The sequence below is a fragment of the Zeus faber genome (assembly GCF_960531495.2).
Source record: "Zeus faber genome assembly, chromosome: 1".
NCBI lineage: Eukaryota > Metazoa > Chordata > Actinopteri > Zeiformes > Zeidae > Zeus > Zeus faber.
In genome coordinates this window covers 42022510-42050117 of record NC_137193.1, presented here as the reverse complement: position 1 = coordinate 42050117, position 27608 = coordinate 42022510, and the positions used below count along the sequence as shown (strand labels likewise).

Genomic DNA, 27608 nt, shown 5'->3' with positions numbered 1-27608 from the left:
AACAATTCGCGTGTCCCCGCTGCGAGGGCTGGGCGGCTCAGGGATGCCGGATCTGTCTCCGCCGCTCGGCCATATTTGTGTTTGGTCTAAGCCTCCCTCCCCTGGCTGAGTCACTCACAACACTGGACTCCACAAGTCACATCACATCCATCCGTGTCCCGGAATGGACGTCTTTATACGTTTGGGTGATTCTCTTTTCTTTCGTGTGTGTGTTTTGTTTCAGTAAATTCTGGAATCAGGAACCAGGAATAATACACATATGTCAAATAAAGCTGAAATGCCACAGTCTCTCTATGGTTGCAGACGACCTACAATATTATTCCACAGTCTTCCACAGTATCCAGCTTCTCAATCAGATATGAATGGTTTATCTCTTAAGATTTTTAGATCGGGAATCTAATGCTTACATGCATAAGGTACAGTATCTGGCTACGTTTCAATGTAGTTCACATTCATTTAAAACATGGTGTACATGACTATATGATTCTGGTTGACCTTAGAGATATGAATTATTTTCAGATAATTTCGGAGAAGCCAAGTTTCCGCGTTTCAGCACTTTTCTAAATTATTGCACTCGATGAAAACTCACCCTTTGCAAGGACATTCTGAGATTGCTGCTCGTGCTTTCCTGCTGATATAATATGTCCAATTACTGTCAATTTCATGTTGCAGTTGTTTTTGGTAAACAAGCGATGGTGTCTGGAAAAAAGTTTGAATTTTGAGAGCAAATGGCCCACCTGATACAATTTTTTTCTAGAATTGGATAATCCATTCTAATGTGTGCATTTATGGTTAGCGATAATACGTCGTCGGAGTTTATTCCATAGCAACTCTAACAAACCACTGGTTATCTATCTCAAACCTTGGGTTGTGCAACTTTAGCTCCGTTCCATGTTCGATCAGAGACTTAGAGTATAAGTAGTGTAGACACAGCCTGTCCATTGCAAAACTATGCCAGCTGTTGAAGCCAGCTTTGGTTGAACTGGCTCTTTAACGCTGCTCTTCTCTGTTCAATGTTTAAAACCATAATGAAAATGTTATTCTAATTTATGCGACCAAAAGGTTGAGAAGGATAGATGACAAGGAAAGTAATGTATAGATTCATTAAGAAACTAAAAATGCAAAACAAAACATTACATTGCATACATTATATTTGTAAAATGGTATTTTATGAAATACCACTTTTTGGTCCTGTCCATTTTCGTGTCAAAACCTCACATGATTCCCCAACAAACCTGTTACTGAGATGTGAAGTGGCCTCAAAGGCTATTACTATGCAAGTATTACCTAGATACTGTACAACTGAAGGTATTTCAATTTCATAAATTCTATTTTTTTATAAACCATTTACAAGGTCAAACAAAAGTAAAAAATATATATAAAATCCAATAACAAGTGCTTAACACACTTAATACATATTTGATATAAAAAATCTATATGGTTTATTGTAATATTGGATATATTAATATTATATTAAAACACATTAATATAAGTTTTTAGACTAATTATTAGACTTTATAATATTTAACATTGAATATTGAACACTAGATGAGCCTTAAAGATAATATTCATTATAAGTATTTATTTCCAATTGAGAAACGAACAAGTAATTTTATTTTTAAGCTGGTTACCTATAACTACCTCCTCCATCTCGTGGAGGAGGTAGAGCCCAGGCCCTCGCTTCTTTGGGTTATGGCCCTTGAAAAGGCTGCATTCACAAATATTGATTTGAACATACTACGCTCTGGGAATAACAAGTGTAGGTGATTCTTGTTTTAATTGGGTTGTGTTCCTCTCTGGCTCTATATAAATTTAACCGTTTAAGATCGTGTTTAATATGCATAGACAGGCATGTGGTGTTAAATAGCATAGCATGCTTTTCTGCTTCATCAGTGCAATCTGTAGCCTGGAGCCTCGACCGCCTGTCTCCCTGCCTGTCTCCCTGCCTTTCTCCCTGCCTTTCTCCCTGCATGCCTTTCTCCCTGTCCACCTGTCTCACTGCCTGTCTCCCTGTCCACTTGTGTCCCTGTCCACCTCTCTTCCTGCATGTCCTTCTACCCGCCTGTCTCCCTGTTCAGCTATCTCCTCCCTGCCTGTCTCCCTGTCCACCTGTCTCCCTGCCCTCTTGTCTCCCTGTCTGTCTTTCTCCCTGCCTGTTTCCCTGTCCACCTGTCTCCCTGCCCTCTTGTCTCCCCGCCTTTCTCTCTGTCAAACTTACTCCATGCTTGCCTGTCTCCCTGTCCTCCTGTCTCCCTGTCTTCCTGCCTGTCTGTCTGTCTACCTGTCTCACTTTAGCCCTCTACCTGCTTCGCTGCCTTTCTCTCTCCCTGCCTGTCTTTCTCCCTGCCTGTCTCTCTGAAATACGCTCCAAAATGCTTCTCTTTCAATTTAGTTTCAATGAAAGATGGTTTTGTGCTTTTCCTCCTGAAGTCGCTCTATTGGATGCCTTTGTGCCTTTCTGACTGTGTGTGTGTGTGTGTGTGTGTGTGTGTGTGTGTGTGTGTGTGTGTGTGTGTGTGTGTGTGTGTGTGTGTGTGTGTGTGTGTGTGTGTGTTGTCCTTTGCAGGCTGCGCCTTTGTCAAGTTCTCCACACACACCGAGGCTCAGTCTGCAATCAGCGCCTTACACGGAAGCCAGACCATGCCAGTAAGTACAACCCACACCACCGCTCTGCCAAAATACACACACACACACACACACACACACACACACACACAAATACTTACAACACACACTCAACACCTACACAGCCTGCTGCTTCTCACAACAAACTTTCTTGCTGAAAAGTTTGGTTCCATCATTCAGTTCATAACTGTATTTCTTCGTCCAAACTGTCTTCAACACAAACAGATGCAGCCACTTACCTTCTACCTCCATCTCTTCTGCAATTAGCATCGCCTCTATTTTTGAGCCCGAATCTAATTTTCCAGATAAAAAAAAAAAAATAAAAAAAAAAGAAATGCCTTGAAATATAATTGAATTTCGTGTGGTTCACCAATTAGTGATTCCGCTTGTTTGTGATCGTCGCGATAGAAATTACATTTGGCTCTTATGCAACAGAAATGAGCAAGGTCTCTGCGGATTGAATTTGCTGTCAGCGTGCCGTGTGTATTTGAATGCGTGGGATGTTTTGGGCAAAGTCGTCGTGTACCTTAAGGGCGGGGGTAGGGGGGGGGGGCAAAATAAAAGCTGCTCCACTACTGAATGGAGCTTCCAGCAGCGACTTGAAGAGCCCGCCGCCTTCATCCGCCTCTTTTATTTGAGAAAACGGAGGCTTCCCAAACTCTCGCTCTCTCTCGCTCTTCTCCACCTCCTCTTTCTCAGGTGTTGTGTTTAAACGCAGGTTCTTGTTGTTAATGGTTGGTGATGTGAGGAAGGGAAAGGGAGGGAGCAGCGGGAGCAGCGGTGGATGTGGCATTTTGGCGCAACCTCCGGGGTCAATCTAAGTGCAAATGACTGCAGGCCATGTGGATAGACTATAAGGATGATACTCCTCCACCCTGCACCCCCCCCCCCCCTTCTTCCATCTCTCTTCATCATCTCTTCTCTCTCTATCTCTCTCTCCCTCTCTCTCTCTCTCTCTCTGTCTCTCTCGCTCACTCTCTCGCTCTCTCTTTGGCAGCCTCTCGGGATATTAGTCAATAGACTTGTTTACTCCACCTTTCACCACATCGGCTGTTGAATTATTCATCTGACTATAAGCAGGGGGCCGATAGGAAGGGAGGGGAGAGGTAGAAGAGAGAGAGAGGGGGAGAGAGAGAGAGAGAGAGAGAGAGAGAGAGAGAGAGAGAGAGAGAGAGAGAGAGAGAGAGAGAGATGTTTCTTGGATAGATGAAGGAGTGAATGGACAGGATTTATACCTCCTGCTCTGGTAAATTGATTAAAGAAATCTGATCAGCATCTCATATCCGGTGGCGGTGCTAGAGAGGCTACAGCATCCTGGAAAGCCCTCGGACCGTGCGTCCTGTCCGTGCACTTCAGCTCACTGGGATTGGTGAGCAGTCAGAACAGCAGATATAGTCAATTATCTCAAGTACAAAAAGTATGTTTTAAAAAGATCCACTTTTGTTTGATTTAATTGAGAGGTTCTTTGAATCTACTTCCGAAAAAAAGGAAAAGAGCAGCGTAGCATGTTCTGTATATTTAAAGGGCGTCCATAGCCCTCAGCTCCCAGTTCGCAACTTGAATACAGGAGGCAATAGTCTAATCCCTACTTCTGGAGGGCTAATTTAGATGAGTAATTGTTCTAATGAACTACAATGAACTGAGTCAGATGGCACGTGTGTGTGTGTGTGTGTGTGTGTGTGTCTTCCCTGCCATAGCAAGGCCATGGTTGATTAGCAGAGACGGGGAGATGACCATTTATAATGGCCGGCCAATCGCCTCGCTGCTGAAGTGTTGGAGTGCAATGAATATAAACACTGCAACAAACCACAGCAGCCTCTTGATGGACCTTCTGGCCAATCCCCTATAGCATATACACACACACACAGACCCACACACACACCTTGCAGGATTTATGAGTACACCCCCCCCCCCCCACACACACACACACACAAATGAAGGCATGTACAGTATGTGCATGCATAAACACCTACCAACATTAGCTAGCATGGACACACACACACACACACACACACACACACACACACACACACACACACACACACACACACACCACATGCTCTTCTCACGCTCACTTTCTCACTTTGACTCTCTACCTCCCCCTCTCAGTCACACACTCGTAAAGCCATGAGCAAGGGTCAAAGGCTTACTGACTGATCTTATTTTCCAGCTCAGAGAACTTGGGCTGAATACATTTGCGTTATTCATGTTGAGGGGGAGTGGGCTCTTGGCATATATATATATATATATATATATACACAAACATGCCTGGATGTGTGTCAGTGTGTTTGCTTTTCTTTGTCACCATAGATGCAACAAAACAAACAACATCTTTATCCATTAGAAATTTTGATCACATAACATAATGCATTTCGGCACATCCAGTGGTAATTGCGTGTGCGCCTGTGGGCTCGTGTGTATAGCCGGAACTTTTGAGAGGGGTCAGAGGTCGTACCTTGACAGGATTCTCATTCCACTCCATCCTGTTTTGCACATCTGGCTTTCCACCTCCTTCTATACCATGCTCGCTCTTGCGGACACACACACACACACACACACACACATACACATTCTCACACACAGACACGCAGTTCAGGACACGGGTGGCTCAATTAAATATTTAAACACCGGGGCTGTCGAGAAAATTGCTAGGATTCAGCAGGGCCATGTCGGACGGAAGTCCCGTGACATGTTTACATGGAGACGGAGGTGCGGGTCAGGCCCAGGGAGCCGGGACCACGTGTGCACCGCGTCTTAGCTGGGAATGGAAGCCGGAGCTTGGCAGATGGGGGGGGGGGGGGGCGTGATTGGTGCAGAGGAAGGTCTGGCTTTCTGAAGAAAGATGATCGAAGGTGTGAAGTAGACCAGAGAACCGATTCTCACTGTCTTTAGTTACTGGATGAAAATTATTAGAATCTTTAATGTTCCCATGGGAAAACCGTTTTTCAGTGAAGTCACGTGAGGTAATACAAAGAGCAGCTGCAAGAAACATAGTAATATATTTAATAAGTAAGTTAGATCAATTTTTGTAACATAGATACCAAAGAGAAATTTGACAGCGTAATCATAAAAAGAAGTGAATGCGAAGGCAAAATAAATAATCAAAAGGAGAGTACTGTACATGCCATTATCTCCTGGCAGACCACAGCCGTCACCACCCAGAGTCTATTCAGTAAGATGCAGTTTTAACGTCAATATTTTTTACAAAGATGATAGATCTTTGTGTTTCTTCCCATTAAACAGCAATTTTATCTTCATTCTTTTTTAAGTTACTATTTACAGCTGAAGATTGGTCATTTACCCGCTAGTATGTCTTCGCAGGCAGTTGGCATTCTAATAACCTAATAGATCAGAGTAATCTATTTATTTTACAAGCCGAGCTATAAATAGCATTGGCATTTATTTCCAGTGAAAAGCAAGTTGGAATTAATCCTAGTTAATGCCTTATCAGTGTAGATTTTATCCAGAACAAGCAGCAGAAATCAAAATTTAACTGCTCTTCCTTGGTTATAAAATTATTATACTGTACATACTGTTTACTTTCTGCGATGCAGTTTCTTTCTTTTTTGCGCTTGCGTTCATATTGGCATTTCTTTTTTTCACATGGAATAAATATTTGTTTTATTTCTAGTATAACCTTTGCGAATCCTTTTGCTAAAATAAATGTTGTCTCTATTCTTTTGAGTTCTACTCAACCCTGATTGAACTACACAAACATATAAAAATGTACTTAAAAACCTACTTGTGTGTGTTACTGTGTGGACACACTGGAGCCAGTGTGATATTCTTGCCAAAACGACAAAGGGAGGCAGAAAGTGTTTAACTCATAAAACAAACACTCCCATTAATCACGGTCGTTACATCAGCGCCACGGGCAGAAGGGAAAATGCCGAAGCCTCAGATTTGTTGGGACATTGAAAGCATCTGCATAATTGACACCAAATATTATTTTGGGTCATTCATATTCCACGCTCTCGGTGTGTATTTGTATGTATGTGTGTGTGTGTGTGTGTGTGTGTGTGTGTGTGTGTGTGTGTGTGTGTGTGTGTGTGTGTGTGTGTGTGTGTGTGTGTGTTGAGTTTTGGAGCTGAGACATGGCATGACAAACCCGGACGGACAGCGACCCCGGCGTGGCCCCGGAATGGGCTTCTATTTCGGTCCTCCTAAGTCCTCGTGCAATGGTGCTGGCAACGCAGGAGGAGCCCGTCCCATTAGCGCACTCCGAACAAAATGTCAGCCGTCGGAGGTGCAGAATCGAAGCGATATTAAACATACGCGGCCTCACCCGCAGCTCTCTCTAACCCGTTCACATGAAGGTCCGCAGCTTGGACGGGCACCGAGCCTGAGATGAAAAGCGAACTGCAAAGAGGGTAACTTTTTCGCTTGAATCTGAATACTTCTCTTTCTCTTCCCTCTGTGGCGCCTTTTTTTTTTTTTTTTCATCCTCCCTGTTTAAGTTCCCTTCCTTCAGTGCCTCCGGAGGCAGCTGGGAGCCGCCCAGCGGGGAGGATTCTGCTCACACTTGGCAGCTTAAAAATTTAATGAGACTTTTACTTCACACTTCATCCTCCTCCCTCTAAGAGTAATGGAGATTCCTCTTGCTGATATCCTGACTGGCCTGACTGAGAAAAATTGGGAGATAAACAAACGTGGCAATAACGGACGCTTAACCGGCCAACCATAAGATCCAGGCGTCCCTCTGAGAAACAGCGTGATGGCAAACTCAAAGGATCGGCTTCCGCACAAAAAAAAGTTTGAGCGGGAGACAGGATCCAGAGAGAAGAGGACAGGACGATAGGGAGGGAATAGCGAGGTCACCCAGAGGGTTTGTGCCTGTAGAAAAGTCCTCATTTGGCGCCTGCATACCCAGAAATGCCGGTACACAATTAACCGCACCTCCCTAATGCATGCAGGAGCGCTCCAGTCTGGTTTACACCGTCAGGAAGCGGTTAGACGGCTAAACACACACCGATTATGAATCCCAGCCTTATGCAGAAACCCGGGGAACCAAGTAGAAAGCTACAGCAGTCTCATTACCAAAACAGCCACACGTTAAATTAATAAAATTATAAAAAAATAGACCTTTTTTGTGCGCGTGTGGTGGCGAGTTCAGTGCCTGCCAGTGGAACTGTTTTATATGTCAACGTTAAAGAGTCCGCCCACACAATATGGAGGTGTGATATGAAGGAGGCTAAGGTCTCGATCTACAATGATGTATGTCCTTTTTAACACCAAACAACAATCAAACATTGTTCTCAATTAACAGAAGAGATGTAGTGCAAATGGGAGGGTGACATGTTCAGCTCAGCCAAATTCTAATTTCTAAACCAGAAGCAAAGGGATTTTTGTGGCCTTTTGTATGAAAATTCACACCTGATCTTCTCCTGCCATAACTCTGGGAGGTCACGGGATCAAAAAGCTGTGTGAGAGGCGTTTCCTTTGGAAGCGGAGTCATTCTGTTAGTCAGTTAGATAGGCATCTAACCTGCCACCCGCATCAACCAGGTGGTCATTCAGCCGGTAAAATAGACAGATAGGGGACTAGCTCACTCCCACTGAAAGTGAGGGTTACAGCCAGTTAAATGGCTATGAAGTCAGGACCAGCAGGCTGTAAATGACGCTACGAATGATCGAAATGAACGTAGAATAGCATCTATCTGTTAGATGCTCCCTGTTTTTTGATATTCTCTGTAAATGTACAGGTTTTGCAGACTTGGTAATCCATAAGTTTATTTTGTTAAAAAAAAATCCTGTATTTTAAACTGAATTTAGCTGGCACTATAACGTTATGTACAGTATATGCTCCCCAATATGGTGTTTCCATTGTTGGTGGCAGGGTCCGCCTTTCCCAGCAAGAATGCAAAGATTGTGCAAGAATTGAAAGGTGAATTTCATGAACAGTGTAGCTAGTTTTGGTCAGTAAATCGTCAATATGGATAAATATTCACAAAAAACAACAGCACCATCAGATAAAAAAAAATCTCCTCACCGCCTCAAGTGAAGATGGAAAATATTTTACAATTATACAATTCTGGAACTTGTAGTGTAACCACCAAATACAGACGATTTTATGGATTTCCACTTTTCATATGGAAATACATTGTGAGTGACAAACATACCTCAGCCAGAAAGAAGGAAACTATGGAAACACAAAGGGAAGCGATGGGCAGACAGCGAAACCGAAAAAGAGAAACTGAAAACGATGCACTGATAGAGCAGAGTAGCTTCCTTTCAGACATTTTCCCCCAGACAGCCCCGTTATATTTTCATTCCTTACATTTCAACAGTCCAGGGCCGTGTCTTCCAGCCGCAGAGACCCCAACCCCCAATCACCAGCCCTCCATCCCGCCACTCCACCGCTCACTACTGTTATTGACAATCTCACATCAATTTCAGGGAGCCTCTTATCGCGGCTGAGACACAACCTTTCTACGCTGTCAGATCAGAGTAATATTTCGGCCTTTTATATGGATCGATGGGCCAGTTTGGGGGCACAGAGGGGCGGAGAGGTGGAGCGAGAGAAAGGTCAAGTGTAGCGCTAAATCATTTGAAGATTCTTAATGAAGGGTGTGTGGCAGACACACCTGCTGGTTTCATGTATGAGCCGCAGAGAAAGAAAGAATAGCCCAGATCTGGGGAATGCTGTAGACGAGAGAGAGAGAGAGAGAGAGAGCGAGAGAGAGAGAGAGAGAGAGAGAGAGAGAGAGAGAGAGAGAGAGAGAGAGAGAGAGAGAGAGACTTTTTTTTTACTTTTAAGTTTTCTTTATTTTCAGTAAGTCATGTCACAGCAGCAGAAACTTGATCACGAAGGAACCAAAACAAAACACCAAACGAGAGAGAGAGAGAGAGAGAGAGGGAGAGAGACTTTGACTTTTAAGGTTCCTTAATTTACAGTAAGTCATGTCACAGAAACTTGATTACGAGTGAACCAAAAAACAACAAAATTAGAGACAAACCACAGGAAAACAGGTCAGTACAGAGTAAAAACATTTCTCTTCAGAGATAACTAGGTACGCAGGGATCTGTTGGTTTCTTCACCAGGTTTGAGACAGCTGTTCACTATAAGGACAGCTCCCTTTGTAGCCTGTACTTCCTCCTTTGTACAGTTTACCTCCAGAGAGAGAGAGAGAGAGAGAGAGAGAGAGAGAGAGAGAGAGAGAGAGAGAGAGCTCCAATTGCAACAATTTTTTAAGGACACCTTTCGAAAAGGTCGATAGGTGCTTATTCTGCACCTGTGCCAATCTTTGCCCCTATTCCAGGTAATTATACACCGCTGATCCTTTAACCTTAGCTGTTGCCATGGCACCGAGGGTACCACATGCGAGACGTTTCCAACACGCTGGGGGAAAGTATCTCAAGTATTTATGTCGCGCAAAGTGAGTCTGCGTTTGCCCCGAGTGACTTTGTACACACTGTACGTTAAACATCGAGGAGTCTCTGGCTGCATCAGTCTCAAAGCGTTCTTTAAAGGCCCTGTGCGTATGTCTTCGTTAGGGTATTGTTTGCGTATGAAAACGGCAAGAGAAATGAGGCTCTTATCAATAAGACAAATGCAGCATCATGTCATATCTGGAGCTGGCGCGCGATGAGAGCAGCTTGCAAAGTATCGACGTGAGCAATGGATCCCGTCCCTAATGAATGCTGCGTATTAAGTGATCACAAGCAATAGCCGATAACATTTCTCATGCGCAGCGCACGTGTTCTGGTCTCGATCGGGCCGTTGCTTGTAAGCCCCTTTTCCAAACATGTGCTGTACCTGATGCGCTCAGGTGAATTATGGATTCCCTTTGATCAGAATTAAAGCCCTGACCTAATTTATCAAAGAGCAATCTCTTTCTTACCTTTCAGAGTTAGAATCGTGCATTTGTCATAATTTGTAATGATTTTGTTTTTCTTAAACTCTCTCTCTCTCTCTCTGTCTCTCTCTCTCTCACTCTCACTCACCCCTTCCACCCCCCCCACCCCCCCCACACACACACATGCACACACGCACACACACAGTCTTGTTGACCACATCATATTTTGCTGCTGCTGACTCGCTGGTGTGCAGGGTGATTGTTGCAGAGGAGGGTTAAGTGTCCGTGCCCTCTCTCCTCAGAGCGGCTCAGATTCTCTTCTCCCCCAGGGCGCCTCGTCCAGCCTGGTGGTCAAGTTTGCCGACACGGACAAGGAGCGCACCATCCGACGCATGCAGCAGATGGTGGGGCAGTTTGGCATCTTCAATCCCGCCATTGCCCTCCCCTTCAGCACCTACAGCTCCTATGCACACGCGGTGAGTTGGACTTCACATGTGCAGAACGCATCCCATGTTTCCAACACTCCCATGCATTCAGCCCCATGGGAGAAAAGCACAATGCTAAATGTACACGACATGTGATACGTTATGCATGCCACGCATGTACGTGTACTTAAAATCTTAATTGTGATGGCTGAGGGAGCAGCTGAACATCCCTGGGAGAAACTCTTGGGTTTGTTGCAATTTCGAATTTCGTTCTCTCCTCTCCTCTCCATCTCCATGTTCCAGATTGACTCAACCTCTACCTGTAGAGAGAAGTCAAAGAAAATCCTTGTACTTACCTGTCTGAAGTTCTGTGGGGGAAAAAACTGCCTTTTCTACTCTCATACAAAAATCATTCTTACATTTTGTCAACATTTTTCTTATTAGTATATAAGTATTACATTTCACCCTCTAATAATTGTATTATCACTGTGATAATGTTGCATTACCACTGTTGATGTGAATTATGTGAAAAATTAACTCAAATTCTCACAAATTCTCAAAATGATAACATGATAATATAATGTGGGTAATTTTGTATCGATCCTCAATACACTAGTTCTCTTTGTAAGCCCCCACCCCATTACTCTGCAGGACCACTCCCCACACACACACACACACACACACACACACACACACACACACACACAAAACCAAGCACTTGCACATACACACACACACACAAACACACACACACACACACACACACACACACACACACACACACACACACACAACCAAGCACATGCACACTCAGACATGCTAGCACTAGTTAGTTCGCTTCAATCCTCTGCCCCTTCACCCCCGCCTCCCCACCCACACACACTCACACACACATACACACCAACCTCCCTAGGGCACGTCATCCTCCCGTCCACACACAGTGGACCCCCAGCTTTTTTCGGTGAGCCCCGCTCCACCCTCCTCCCCTCAGCTATCTCCTTCCCTCTCCAGCCATCTCTCTTCTTCCCCCCCCCCGTTCATCCTTCTGGGCTCCCGTTGAGCCTCCTGGTGCCACAGATGACTCTGAATATTCCACTGGAAACTTATCTACACACATTTTCCTTCCACCCACACTACACACAAATACACACACACACACACACACACACACAGACACACACACACACACACACACACACACACACACACATGCTTGGGAAAAGTGCTTGAATAGGGGTAAAATTCATTTTAGAAAAAGGAGATAAAAACCTTGGGCCTGTGTCGCAGCACGCTACATAAACTCACATGGACAAACACACATCACCGGATTTATTTACAGAGAAGGAAACGAACAGAGTTTTGTTTCCTTATACATTTTTTCTCTTCACTTATTTGGATGGAAGAGGTATATCTTTTTTGCTCTTTCTAAATGCCAGGATTAATTGTGGACATTGGCCAGGTCTCGGGGGCTTACCCCCCCCCCCCCGTCTCTCTCTCTCCCTCATTTTCATATCACAGCCATGGGGCTCAGTGTGAAATGTGCAAATTGACCGTCCCGGAGTAATTGTGAGGCCATCTCTTGTGCTCTCTCCAGTAAAACTCCCACCTTCATTACCATTCATGAAATGCAGACCTTCCCCAGGAAATGTGGGGAAATGCTAATGTTTAAGGGGCGGCGGTGGAGGTGGCGGTGGCGGTGGCGGCGGCGGCGGTCCGCTCTCAGACCATTGTACCGTGCTCGAGCGGGCCCTGACTCTTATTTACCGTGGCAGGGCCCGTGTCGAGTCGCCCAGACGCACCAGGGTGTACACAAATACGCACTATAGTCGGTCTCTCTCACTCTTTCTCTCCTTTCTCTCCCCATTCCTCACCCTCTCCCTTTTACACACACACACACACACACACACACACACACACACACACACACACATACACACACACACACCTGCACGCACACACATATAATGTGACAATGTGCAGGCTGATGCCAAGAAATTGAGTTGTGAGTGAAAGTGAGGCATCTAACAAGGACACGCTGGATACTTTGCCAAGACCGAGATTCAATTACCATCAAATCTGGAGGAGAATTTACACATAATGTGGTTTCTCTACGCAAAGATTACATAGCATGAGTGATGGTATTGAAGGTGAAGCTCTCCTTGTCGCAACGTTATGAAGCACGTAGGCTGCGGAGGCCACGTCTTTGCTCATAATGAATTCAGCCGAATAAAGAAACTCTGTGACGAAACTCCAAGGGAAGGCAACCTTGGAGATAAACTCAGCCCCAACTTACACATAATGTGAATTATCAGCAAAGGCTTTGTCCTGATTATTCCAACATCTCACTCAGTAGTTACCCAATGAATCTGAAGGCTGGCTTGAGAAACCAAGCTTTATGATTTAGTATGTAACTTATTTTGCTGTGGGTGTTGATGATTTACATTAAAATGAGTGTATTACGTTGCGAGCTGCACTGCCATTCTGTGGAGCCCTGATTTTTATTCTCTTTCTTTTTTTCCTGTGGCCACTAGGAATACGGCGAAACGAGACAACACTACAAATGTTTCTTTAAGGAAAGATAAACTGCACATTTTCCCCCAGGACGAAAAAACCTGCAGTGACAAAAAAAAAAGGACTTTATCTCCAAAGACACACTATGTGCTCGCCCACTCTCCATATACATTGGCCAAGAGGAGAGGATGTGGCTTAGTATGGAATACAGACGTGGGGTGAGATGGTTTATATATAGAGAGAGAGCTATACCCACAGTACAGTAAATGTTGAATTCAAAGAGCTACTTCCCCTCTACGGCAGCAGGATAGGATTATAGAGTTGAGCTGACAGCCAGCAAATTGGATTTTAGTCAAAGTATGAGAAGGAGGGGGCTATGAACACAAATTGGAGGGGTACGACTCTGACAACATATGCCAAAAATGAGAAATGTGCCGTTTTTGAGATAGACACAGACACTGGTGCTCTTGACAGGAGACATCCTATTTGCAAAAAGGTGATTTAAAAAAAAAAACACAAGCGAGCGGAGAGCGGGAGAGGGAGCACAATTCCATACCAGTGTTTAGAATTGAATGATAACAGTCCTGAGAGAACCACTGGATGTACAGAACAAACTTGGATCGCTGTGATTTCCTTTCATCGTTCGCTGTCAGGGCACGACATTTGATTTGTGTCCCTCCATCCTCATCCAGAGCCCTGTGGAGACACAGACAGCCATTTTAGCTTCCCTAGCTTTAGGTTTCCTCGCTGGTGAGGCTGCGTCAGAGGATGCAGAGCGGTTTGAGATTTGAAGGAGCACCCGGGGCACCCTGCTCCGTGCCCACCCCCCTAAAAGATGCATTAGATTCAGTGTGAGATGGATAAGTAAGAGGAGAGAAAATGGTTTTAGCTCGCTACTAATAGTGACAGTGCGTGGGCGGGTGAGCGGGAGGCTGACGTCCGTGAACTCACATTAGGAAACATCTCCCCCTGTTGGAGGAACTGGGATTGCAGCGCAGCCGGCAGCTCGCTCATGCTGCACAATCCAGGAAGTTCTAGTAAAGAATGGCTGCATCGTTTGGCCACGCTGTTAAAATGCTAATCAGGAAACATAGATTTACACGTGTGTGTGTCTGTGTGTGTGTGTGTGTGTGTGTGCGCGCGTGCACTGTGGCAAGCAAATACGAATATAGACTCACACACATATACGTGCACAGTGACACCCAGTAAAGTGCATCTGCAATTAAACAAAACCTATTAAAACCTTAGTGTGGAAACACACCCTGGTAGCGTGGTGTTAACAAACGAGACCCATGAGCCTCTTCAGTCTTCTAGCTTCTAGCTCACCTTATTGCACAATTGTCTCTTGTCCTCTCTCTCTCTCTCTCTCTCTCTCTCGCTCTCTTTCAATCTACCCCTCTCTCATTCTCTTCCCCTCGTTCCCTCATTCTCTCCGTGGCTGGTTGGTCCACGAGGGGTCACATGTCATGGTGCTGCGAGTCAGCGAGTCGCAGAGCGGCGCTACACAGATAATTGCCATGTGATAAAGAGGTGATTGCCTGCTGGCACCAGGGGAGAATAATGCCATCAGGTCGCAATAAAAAAGCAGATGCCTGACACTAAATGGATGCTGCCGGAGCCCAGGCAACTTTCTTTGCCGCTTTTTATCTCCCACCCCTCTCCTTTTGTCTCCCTTGTTCCTATCCACCCTCTCCTTTGTCGCTCTCTCTCTCTCTCCCTCTCCCTTTCATTTCAAGAGTAGGCAAGAAAAGGTTGTGGCTGTGATGATGAAGACTGTTGAGTTCAATTTGCCTCTTTGTCTGCCAGAGACATTTGCTATCTGCTGGGGGAGCGCATAAATAAAGGGAGCCAGAATGGCTTTTTAAATGTGATTCAGGGGGAGGTTTTTACGAGGGGAGAATAAAGCATATACATATGAAAAGTGAAATAAAATGACGTTGAATATCTCTGTTAAAATAACCACCCTTACTTTTCCGTCTGTTATTTTATTTTAATTTTTTTTCTATTTATTTTATGTTTTTTTATCAGAGCCATTTTGCATTAGGCATTCCATTCCGACATAATTACATGCTTGAGTTTCCAATTTGCTGCATTTTAATTTGGAACGAAGCATCAGTAAATGCCACGTTGTTATCCATGACAATCTGACGGCTGGCATTAAGGACTGCATCACCCAAGCTGTGCATTGGGAGAGTCGCTGGGAATGGGAACTGCTAGTTTTGGTTGTTTTTATTTTTATCCATTCTGACCCCATCAGACCAGCAGCTCCACATGAGACTGCGAGCGTATTAGAATCCGCCCTAAGTCCCTGGTCCTCATTCAGAGTTGCTTGGAGATTTGGAGACAAGCACAAAAAGCTAGTGACTAGTCCGACAGTGTATTTATTCTGTATTACTGGGATGGATCAGACCCTTTCAACCAAAAGCCCGACCCCACTCACTCCCTAATTGGTGGGGAGGGGGGGCAGTCACAGTTTCAAGGCGGACGAGCCCCAGATACCACTTTTAGACCTTTTGTTTGTTTCCCTGTCATTTTATTTAGTTTCTGGTTTCCTGGCTTTCTTTGGTGGCTGTGCCCTCCTAAAGGGCCCAGTGCATCTTATTTGGAAGGGAATGGATGATCCCCATTTGTCACGTTGATAAAATTATGCAAATGACAAAAGGAGTTAATAGATAGCGATGGCGAGGCACATGGCTAATGGATGAGATGCCAGTGGCCGCCATCGGACGACGGGACAGCCGCTTTCACATTACCTGACAGCCATTGAGGGAAAATAATTGGCTTTTCCTCTGCAGGTTTTCCCATGCAAATTCCAGCAGACTGGCATCTCGCATCTCCGCCATCTCACAATATTGTCATTAGCATTACTGCCAGTGGCGGAGCGGTTTGATTTCTGTTCAGCTGTGTCAGTCGCGGGCCAAGGCCGCGCACCTCTCTAATGACACACGGCCACATAGCGCTGAATAGACGGAGAGAAAGAGACAGGGTCGAGAGGTTGTTCTCACTGTGTTTGTATTCCTGTGCCACACAGCGCTGCATGCCTGATGGAGAGCTACATAGCCCACAAAAGATTATTGATTCCCCAGATAAACCTAGTGGTTCACAAGCAGCAAAAAGCATTGTACAGTGATGGATTTTCTTCTGAATTAGGCATTCAGCATCTGCTCTGTGGAGAGAGAGTTTAAGCTGAGTGTAGAAACTCTAATAGGCATTCTCTATCTCCCTTACTGTTTGTGTGTGTGTGTGTGTGTGTGCGTGTGCGTGTGTGTGTGTGTGTGTGTGTGTGTGTGTGTGTGCGTGCGCGTGCGTGTGTGTGTGTGTGTGTGTGTGTGTGTGTGTGTGTGAGGCGTGGGTGGTTATGCATGTGTGCTTGTGCAAAGGTCCATGTGGGTGGGTGAATGAGTGCGTGTGTGTGTATGAGCGTGTTTTCGTGTATGTGTCGGTGTATGTGTGGGCGTGCTCTGTGTGCACAAGTTTATGAAGAAAAAAACAACAACTATTCTGTATGCTGCCTGTGATGGAGAACAGCTTCAGCTCTCACCCGATACATAGTAAAAATGAAGATATTGACATAATCTCTTTTGTTAGAAGTGCAGTTGAGTGTTGAGTGTCACTGACTTTAAAGGCAAATTGTATGAACTCTAACTTAAATATGTTCTTTATTTACTCATGGTTAGGCTTCAATTTTCCTTTCTCTCTGACAGGGTGAAATTCTGACCACCGTCCTAATTGATAACATCATAGAGTCTTAGTAGACGTTCGATTTCTTGCCAAGCAGAAACATGTTGTAAATACCAATCTATTGAATTCAGTTAAAAAAAAAAAGATCCTCTAATTTGTGTTGGTTCAGGCTTCAAACAAAAAACAAGTGACCAGAATCATTAGTGTGGAGTCCAGTGCAGAGACTCATCTGTGGCCTTACAGTGTCCAGCCCAAACCAGTGGTAAAGTTTGACATTTAGCAGAGAAAATGAATCCAGATTTTCTCCCGCAGAACTTTTCCTTTTCCCCAAACACAGAGATGACGTGCACATGTCAATGCCTCCATTTCTGAGTCCACGAGACGACTATTAAAATGTCTGTGCAGCTGGTGACAGGCTCCCTGCTGGGAGGACAGGCGGATTCACTAAATATGGGTTGACAGGCTTCTCTTTTCTTCCCATTCTTTTATTCCGCTCTACTTTCTCTGTACTTTCCATGTACCATCCATCCATCAACCACCAACATATATCCCTCCCTCTTTTCTCTGCTCGCTGTGTTCTCTCTCTCCCCCTCTCATCTCTTGTCTTTTGTGTGACTCTGTCCTGACTTACGATTTTTTTACATTGCCATCTGTCCCTCACCTCCTTTTTTCCCGAATTTTCGCCCCCCCCCCCCACACTGCTCTTTCGCCTCCTCCGCCTCCACCCACCCTCCATCCACCCAAACCCCCCCTGTCCCTCTTCTTTAGCTCATGCAGCAGCAGGCAGCCATCATGGCAGCAAGTCACGGCGGCTACCTCACGCCTAGTGTGGCCTTTCCCGCCACACAGATCCACCAGATGGGGGCGCTCAACATCAACGCCCTCCCGCCCACCTCCATGACCCCAGTGTCGGGCGACTTTCATCAAGCCCTCGGTGAGCACCCTGTTTCTTTACTTTTGACATCCTCTGTCTGTTGGCTGCGATCAGAATGGCGTGCTAGAATACTGTTTAGCAGCAAGCCTAATTAGTGTTTGTCTGAAACCACTATGGTAGAATGAATATCCTATGATGCATTGCATTAAGTCACAAGGACAACGGGTCTAGATGGAAAACAACAAACAATGTCAGTCCAGTGGCGATATGGTTTGTCTGAATAGCCACAGAGCTTCTTACTCATACTTAGTACGCTGGAGGATAGTACACATATGTAGTATGTAGTATGTAGTGAGTAGCATTCCTAATGCAGCATGTGTGTTTATGTGGCTGTGGTTGTGATTTATTTCTGGATTTGTTGGGTTTGTTCCTTGTGCAAGGCTGGGGAGAAAAAAATAAATAAATAAATATAAATATAAATATAAATTATTGGGTGAGTGTGCATGACCTTCTTTGTGTGTGTATGTGTGTGTGTGTGTGTGTGTGTGTGTGTGTGTGTGTGTGTGTGTGTGTGTGTGTGTGTGTGTGTGTGTGTGTGTGTGTGTGCCTTGCTGTGTACATGTATCTCATGTATTTGCGTGCACGGATGCAAGACAACTCAAGCTGTAGCAAGGCCAAAATAAAAAGGGAGTTTGTGCCAATTGATAATCCCAGACTATTCCACTGGAGAGAAAGAACAGAGGATAACGCATTGAATGGAGATGTTTAATAAAAAAATAAAAAAAGAAAAGAAAAACGCGGAATATCAATAAGTAAGTCTACAGGTAAGGTGCTAATTTCCTCCTGGTATTTTGACCTTGTGCTTTGAAGCAAGACACATGATCTGCATGCAACGCGTTTGTTTTCCATAACAAACGCCTCCATCATACTATGCAGATGCATTACAGAGGAGAGGGAAGGACTTTGAGATACCTACCCACTGCATAACATTTGCTGATTCAGCAATAAGTCATTTTTTTTCCTTGAGACAGGGGGAAACTTCAACATTCTCCTCTCAACAAAAGCATGTGCCGAAATAAATAATACAGTATCTGAGACTTTGTTGTGTTCCACTCGCGTATTTTGTCAACATTGCAGAATTGAGTTTTGGAGGCGATGACTTTGGTAACTTTAAACCAATGAATGTGGAAGGAAGCCTATCCCAGTGCAAAAAGACTTATTTTAGATATCTTTTACAGGTACGGCCATTGTTAGATCTCGGCTTCTGCAAGCTCGTAGAATTACACTAAATTCTTTCTGCGGTTTGTTGGAACGGGTAGTGTTATCTTCAAAATCAAAAATACCCGTCACTTATTATCTGCAAAGTGCAAGGAATGGTTTAGTCACCCATGCAGAACCCAAAAAGAGACGCTGCTAAGCAGCAATGTGCTTCATTCTGTCGCCGCATGTTTCACTGCAGAGATGTGGGATGGATGAATGCCGGGTAATTTGATAGTTACCAGTGTACCAGGCTCTCAAAATCAATACCACAGCGCTGGAAATCCACCTCTCTGTTGTGCCTGACACCCCCCCAAGGATGGTTCTAATGAATTAATTCACATGCAGCGAGATGATGAACCGGCCTATACACACATGTTGTATTCATCTCTAAGGCTGTGTATACAGAGGGAGAGAGAGACAGAGAGAGAGAGAGAAAGAGAGAGAGAGAGAGCGAGAGAGAGAGAGAGAGAGAGAGAGAGAGGCCATTTCTCAAATATGTACATTGATGTGTTTCGTGCAAATCAGGCACTTTCAGGAAAGTATGATCAATCAGATATGTGTATGTGTGTGTGTGTGTGTGTGTGTTTGTACTTTTTGTAAATTGCAGCTCCCCATTGGTCCTCTTAACACAAACCACCGTGATACCACCTTGCCAGGGGGACTTGCTCTTTTTTATCCAGAACACAAACAATGCCTGAATTTGAATCAATCGCATATCAATTGACAATCCCAGGGCCCAATAAATTAGCCTGTGGTGGTGTAACAAAGCCTGTGTGTGTGTGTGTGCACGAGCGTGTGTGTGTGTGTGTGTGTGTGTGTGTGAGTGTGTGTGTGTGCGTGAAAGAGTGCATTGCGTTTGTGTCCGTGTATTGGTGTCTGCGTGTAAACCACCAAATTTTGATTCCTTTGGACGTGTGAGCTACAGTTAAGTGATGACTTTTTATTATTGAATTTTATATATTATTAATCATTATAAGGATGCATTGCTCACTGGGCTTCCCAATACATCCACTTTAAATATGTTTTTATTTTCTTTCTTTTCATTTCCCCCCTTCCCCTCGTCATTTGCTTAAGTGGAAGTCTCGCTGCTGAAGGATATGCAACTATTTTCTCCCTCCTTCCGCAGTCACGGTCACATGAAACCGCCTGTTTATGTTTGTCTGAAAGGCTGCAGAGCCACTCGAGGGCACCCGGAAGCTGAGAAAAATGTCACATATACTGAAGGCAGATTGCTTCTCTGCGGTGACAAAGGTTTTTAATGCATGAATTGTCTCATCAGACAAATTACAGTTTGGTGGCTAAATGCCTCTTGCAGCGGCTGTGAAATATATAACCATAGGTAGAAATGTTAATGCGCCCTTTCATTTACAAAACAAGATGAGACGATGCAATGGCACATTGGTGGGTAACAGTGCCCCCTTTATAAATTGCCCATACATCATTGTATTTACATAAAGCACCAATAACATGTGATCTCAGGGTGTCGCTCTTGTATTCTAACGATCGCTGTAACCTCTGAAACCCAGCCCCCTGTTGTTACGCCACGGAGAACGGCGCACAACGTCGGTGAGTGACAGCAGACCGCCGAGGAAAAGAGGCGCAGAGGTTAAGGGTGTTACTTTGAAAACAATGAAACATCCATTTGATCAACAGATGCAAAGCGTTTAAGCTTGATGGTGCAGAAGCCGTTTGCCAGATGGTTCAGCTGATTAGAGCACGCGTCCTTACAATGATGCATGATGATGCTTTTTCAAATAATGTTCAGCAGGTGTGGCTGCCTGAACGCTGCGAAAGAAATAAAAATGAATCAAAATGGGAGAAGGGGGAGAAGGGGGGGGGGGTGTGCAGGGTTACGGGGAGAGGTGTGCTGGTCCCGCTGGGATTTGGGGTTAGAGAACGCATCACGTCAAGGATGCTTTGTGGGGTCGATCACAGGCGCGGGGCGTCTGCAATCAAAGTCCCTGTGATGTTCTGATGCAAGGCCTTGCCCTCCATCGACCGAATACACACACACACACACACACACACACAGACACACACACACACACACACACGCACACACACACGCATACACACATACACACATACACACACACACACACACACACACACACAGTCTGTACTGGACGTAGAAAGATGATAACGGGACGATTCCGTGGTGGCTTCTGCCTCGAGGTCCCCAGGGGTCCTCAAAATTCTTATCCGTAACCTATTGGACATGGAAAATCTGTTCCGAGATACGATTGAAACAGACCATTACGTTTTTTTATTTATTTATTTTTTAGGTTTTCCTCAAGCTATTACAGAACCATCCGGAGACAGGAGACAGACAAACACAGGCCGGGTATTTTTTGGATCTTATATATCTCTTAAATTGCTCCCTTCCGCTCCAACTCATGATCCACTCCATGATCTTAAAGATCATGGCTAATCATAGTTCACTATATCCTGTAATGTCCCACGGCAGAATCTTCCCTTCACCACCTTCCTCTGGTGATCGGGGCAGATAGCACATAATACAATGCAACCCACCCGAACCCAATCAGCCATGACAAAGACGTGGACCCAGACCCCATACAGGTCCCAGTCCAGGCCCCGTGGGGGTTGGGTTGGGTTTAGACCCTTGAAGACCTCTACTTCTGTTCTCACTTCCAGCCAGTGAGCTGCTTCCCTGTGGGCACTCTGTCCATAAGGGTTTGGGAGCATCACCACGATATTTTGCACCAAATTCACCAATTCAGGATGGGGTTTTTTCGGTGGAGTTGTTGCAAAGTGTTTCTTTAGGTTTTAACTTTGGCTCATCCAGTATAAATGTGGCAGTGGCAAAGCTTTGTTGGCTGTGTTGACCTTTGGACGGGCATATGTATAAAGAAAAGAACGTGATATCATATCAGCTGCGTTGAAACCTAGCATTTTATATCTCTGTTTATATCCATACATACAAGCTACCTTGTTTGCCCACAGTCTTTGTAGCTTTAGCAACGGTACTGATACAAATGATGTTATACCTAGTGTGAAGGTAACGTAGGGTCACGTCATTTCATTCATTTGGTGACACCTTCATTTAAAAGAAATCAACAATTAAAATATTCTGAATCTGAGCTCAGTAACGCCGGGGGGGTTGAACGATTCTAAAGGCCTGTGATTGACAGTGGCCCTAAAAGATTATAAGAACATTTGTGGCGCGCACTTTTTCTTTTAGTGATGAGAACGCACAAGTGTGTTTTTATTTAAGTTTCCGCTGTTTCCTAATTGAACGAAACGCATGGCAATGTAACCCATGTGATATCTTTTCATGGGGCCCAAAAATCCCTGGCGGCGCCCTGCCCAAGCTTCAATAGGAAAACAATACAGCAGAGTAGAATTTTGCTTTGCATTTGAATTGACCTTTTAAAAACCAGCCTGTCGCATATTCACATTCATTATTCACATTTCCCTAAATGCATCATGTTTTAAATCAGTTAGATGAGAACATCTGTTATGAGTGCTTATTTCTTGCTCCAGTGAAAGACAGTGTTTATGCTGGTAATGACGGCACTCTCCAATATGAGTCCAGTGCTTCTTGTTGATTTGAATGTATAATTAGCATAATAAATAGTAGTGTTGCATATGGAGGGACTTTGTTTTCATCCAGCAATCACTGCAAAGCGTAAATCTCTCTTTTCTTTTCAGCCTTTAACATTGGAAATGCTCCTGTAACACACACCTGCATATATACATGCATATGATTTAGCAGCGTGGAAGAGCGATAGATAAAGACTGGCTGTATAAAATACACAAGCTGCTGACCCATAGCTTCCTATTTACCCATGCCAGAGTGGGGAACAATATGTCATTATTATGGGCTGATACGCAGAGTACAGCAGCGTGTATGTATGTATATTGGCATGCCTGTGGATGCATTGTAAACAAGCCATGAATGCAATTTTCTCCAATGTACGGGGTATATGTCCACTGAGCTATAAAATGAAAATGGCTTGTTATTTTCGAGCTCAGGATAGTGGGAAATACCTCCTCTCTCTATCCTGAAGGGCATTTGCATGCTCGGCTGATGTCGGGCGTCGAAAGAGCTTGACTGGAACATTGTACAATTGTGGAAGAAGATTATGATTTTCCATTCTGCTGTTGTCCTTGCTTTATTTGGCATATCGGACCACTTCCACTTCCAGTTTTCTCCATAACTTTATCCTGTCTCATGAAATTAATTGTTTAAACACAATGATTTTTTTTCATATTTTTATCTGAGTAAGTATTTTTTATAAGTATATATGTATATATGTTTATAAGTATTTTTATTTTTTAATCTGTTATTTTTTTTACCACCATCATAATCCAGCAAGGTTTTAGCATTTTACAAATGCGGTAGTATATATCTCATCTATTATTATATCTATCTATATTATATTTTAGGCTTTTAACTGCACAAAAAACAATTTACCATTCTTAATGTTTGTGTTGTGCTTTTAAAACCAGTGATGAAAAAAAAAGTTATTTAAATGCAAAAAAAAAAAAAAAAAGTTTCCTCATCTGTCATATTTTTTTTAGAACCTGAAAAAATCATATTATACTGTAGTAGACATAGTACTGTAAATAGTATATTGGTTGGCACTGTACATCTACAGTATATAGAAACATTCCCTCTATTAGATATGTACTTCTTCTACATTGCACATTGTCGATACATAATCCTGTGGTATATTTTTTTAATTGCTGTAGATATCTTTTTTTGTTTTATCATTTCTATTATTAATTTCCTTTGGTATTTCCTCTTAGGTTTCTCTCTCATCTCTTGTCTTTGGTGTTCTCTGTTTCCCTGCTATGAACTGTGCATTTATAACAGGAGCATGGGACAAAACTTTGAGATGTTGAAACTTGAACCCAGTTTGGTTGCAGTAATCCCTGCTCTCTTTTTTTTAAATTCTCTTTTCCTCCATGACGGCTCAGTGTGAGGTTCATCTACAATCCGGATACTACCTCTCTAAGCGCTTTTCTTTTGTCATCTTTTTTCCTCCGAGCTCTTATCGTACAGTTCTGACCCTCCATAACGAGCATTTCTGCCACAGCATACAAGCATGTTTCAGAGACAGAGTGAGAGAAATACAGCGAAGAAAAAATAAAAAGCGAGAACATACTACTGCCCACTGCGACATTTCTTCTCCTACTACTACTGTACGAGTGCTAAAAACACACACACACACACACACACACACACACACACACACACACACACACACACACACACACACACACACACACACACACACACACACACACACACACACACACACACACACACACACACACACAGCAGCAGCAGCAGTAAGCTTTGGAAAATGAATTTGCCTGATGATGGAGAGGGTGCATTATCTGGCGGTACAGTGGAGTGCGTGTGGCCCAGCAGACTCACTGTCTCCAGGCCTCATAGGAGGCAGAGGAGCGGCCATCTCCTGGGGTCGGAGCTGCAGCCTATATTCATCACAACTCCGCAGGAAATAAGCAATTGTAGGGAAGTTCTTACATCGGGAAAATGGTGTAAAAAAGGCACAACAGCTCTTACTGGACCCGGGCAATTCCCCCCTTCACTGCGGTGGGGCTGCACGGGTGTCAACTCCCACATAACTTAACCGCTGAAACTGGGAAATGAAAAAGAGGAGAGAGGGGGTGAATAGAGAAGAGGAAGAGGAGGGCAGGAAGAGGGAATTGAATGTGTATGGCTCACCTGAGAGTGACTGCATTTCTCCACACAGGGACGTATTTATCACAGAATTAGCATATATCTGAGTGCGCCCTATCGGTAGCAGCTCTCCAGGAGGACGGGGTGTGAGGATACGTCAGGCTGAAGGGTTTTAGTGACAACCCTGGCTCTCCCTCCGTACGTCGTTGAGAGGTGGTCCCTGGGGGGTGGGGGGGGTACCGCTCAGATGCTTTCCCAGAGACCATCACGCGGTGATATTCCAATCAAAAAGGGTACTTACATGTTGCAGGTGTGATTGGAAACACTTTGAAAATGAGGGTGCTTTAAAATGCTTTGGATGCGCAGGGGACATGGGAGCGTTCAATTCCCATTCCAGTCATGAACCGTCCTGCACCTGTCACCTCACTGCCCAGTCATCATTTCTCAAACCACTAAGCGTCGGGTTACTTGTGTCTATTTTATACAACATATAAAAATAAGGTATTTTGTGTGTGTGTGTGTGTGTGTGTGTGTGTGTGTTTACCACCTACTCATCGCAGCAGTCTGTCTCTGTAATCACCTCCTTTCTAGTCGGAACCGCTGTTCCATTTTTTTTGTGTTTTATTTTTTTGTCCTTCCCTCCTGAAGTTGCGTGGTGGTTTCATCACCCTGTGCAGAGGGAGCAGAGCAAACACTGGCGACAGCCTCATTTTTCACAGGTCGACTTCCCTGCCAGCCTATGCACGGTGTGTCACGCCGAGCAGCGGATATGTGACAGACTCCCGTCGCACTCGTGTCCTTGCATTAGAGAGGATATGTAGTGGTGTGTGTGTGTGTGTGTGTGTGCGCGCGCCTGTGAGAGAGAGAGAGAGAGTGTGGGGTGTTTGTCCTGCAAGTATTCATTTTTATTAGTATGTTTGTTTTTCGATGTGTGTGTCTGTGTGTACACACTGTACAAGCTGTAAATCATGCGTTATTTCTGAATGCACTACTATGACTATCATGGTATGGTACTAGGTATAGGTCAGATACCCAGTGGTGGAGGAAGTACTCAGAGCTTTTTACTTCAGTAAAAGTACAAATACCCTCACCCAAAAAAGTTTAAAATTTTATTTAAGTAAGTGTACTTAAATTATTCAAAGTACTTACAGTCAGTCCAGCCAAGTACAGTCCTTGAGTTATTAAGTTTTAACTAAAGTAACAAAACTGTGTAAGAAATGTAGCCGAGTAAAAGACAATTATCACCAAAGTTTATAATTAAGAATCCATACAATGTGTCAGTGGTGAAAACGTGGTATCAGCATTGGGGGTTTAGTCCAATAAACCTTGGGCCCTTTTTTTTCCCAGCAGGCCTCAGCTCTCCGCCGGCCAACATCACCACCTCGGGCGTGCCCAGCATCGTCACTCCCATCGTCAACGGCTTCACCGGCATCCCCCACCAGCCCAACGGACACCCAGCAGTGGAGGCTGTCTACACCAACGGCCTGCCGCCGTACTCCACCCAGAGTCCCACCGCTGCCGACACCCTGCAGCAGGCCTTCACCGGGGTGCAGCAGTACACAGGTACAGCAGCATTTCCAGCTAAGGGCTGTGACACATTTGGCATACATTTAATCGTATGTTACAGCATGTACATAATCTTCTATTTTGGACTGTTTGAAACAATTAAAAAAGTAAAAGAAATATATATATATATATATATATCAGTAGCACACATTTCAGTGGCCATCTCTCGTAAAACCATCTCGAAATCCCACGACCATATCACCATAAGACGCCTATAGCTGTGCACAACTACTTCACATCATCAATCCACAGTTCCAATAGCAGAGGCAAAGCAAAATGTATAATTTTATAATATGTTGACATGCATTATGTATCTTAATATTGTTGTTTTAAAGCACTTTGGAACATAAAAAGTGCTATATATATTAAGGTGTATTATGATAGCATCCCCGCTGTGCTGCTGGGACTTTAAACCAAACGTTATGCTACATTTTTCAAAAGCATATTCCAGACTTCCATGATGTAATTGACCATATATGGACATGGACTATGGATTTCTCATAATCATATTTATATTGATGCACCATTTCACCAGACAATTATAACCACAGTATATGCATATTCCCATTCACTGTTTTACTAAAAAAAAATTCAGCTTACCTATTTGACTTGCAGATGATTGCCTCCTAGATAATAAAATAATAATAAATAAATAATAAGAAAAACGTGCTTCCCAGTAATAACAGAACAGGGAAAAAGTCTGAACTCTTGAAACGGACGTTTTCACAGTTTTTAGTCTTTTATTCAGATGCTTTATGCAGATCCTTGTCATGCGTGTTTGTATTGAACAAGCTCCAACTGATAGCAGCATATTCCATGCCTTTGCCCTAAAGAACTTCTCCAGAAGCTCATCTTTTATTGTATTGTGCACCTCCCCCGCACCCCCAACCCGTGAACAAAAAAAACGACCTGCGGCAACACTTAAAAAGTAGTAAGATTCCGCGGGAAAGCCATGGACATGGCAACTCTGCTGGCAGCAGTGAAGGCTTTGTGATGCTGCGAAAGCGTGAAGGAATATGGCCACCAGCTACAAATCAAAAACTGATTGGCTAAAAAGTCTGTCAGTCCAAACGCAGGCCGCACTCACTTAGATAGCAGAGGGATTCAGTGGCGGTTCTAAAGGCCTTCAAGGTGTCTAGAATTAATGTTCCAACTGGCGGAGCGGAGAAACAAAGCTGATTGGAAAGAATAAAGAAG

The 27608-nt window shown here is 44.1% G+C and overlaps 1 protein-coding gene across 1 annotated transcript in view; it reads left to right on the top strand.

Annotated features, from left to right (window-relative positions):
- The window catches only part of celf5a (cugbp, Elav-like family member 5a), a gene marked incomplete at its 3' end in the record, with an annotated part of 227347 nt that overhangs the window by 195447 nt on the left and 4292 nt on the right, over positions 1–27608 (top strand). Inside the window, exons 5-8 of the mRNA XM_080013585.1 lie at positions 2567–2646; positions 10750–10896; positions 17806–17971; positions 26193–26408. Coding sequence (XP_079869711.1) covers positions 2567–2646; positions 10750–10896; positions 17806–17971; positions 26193–26408 — 609 coding nt within the window. The remainder of the gene's footprint in view (positions 1–2566; positions 2647–10749; positions 10897–17805; positions 17972–26192; positions 26409–27608) is intronic.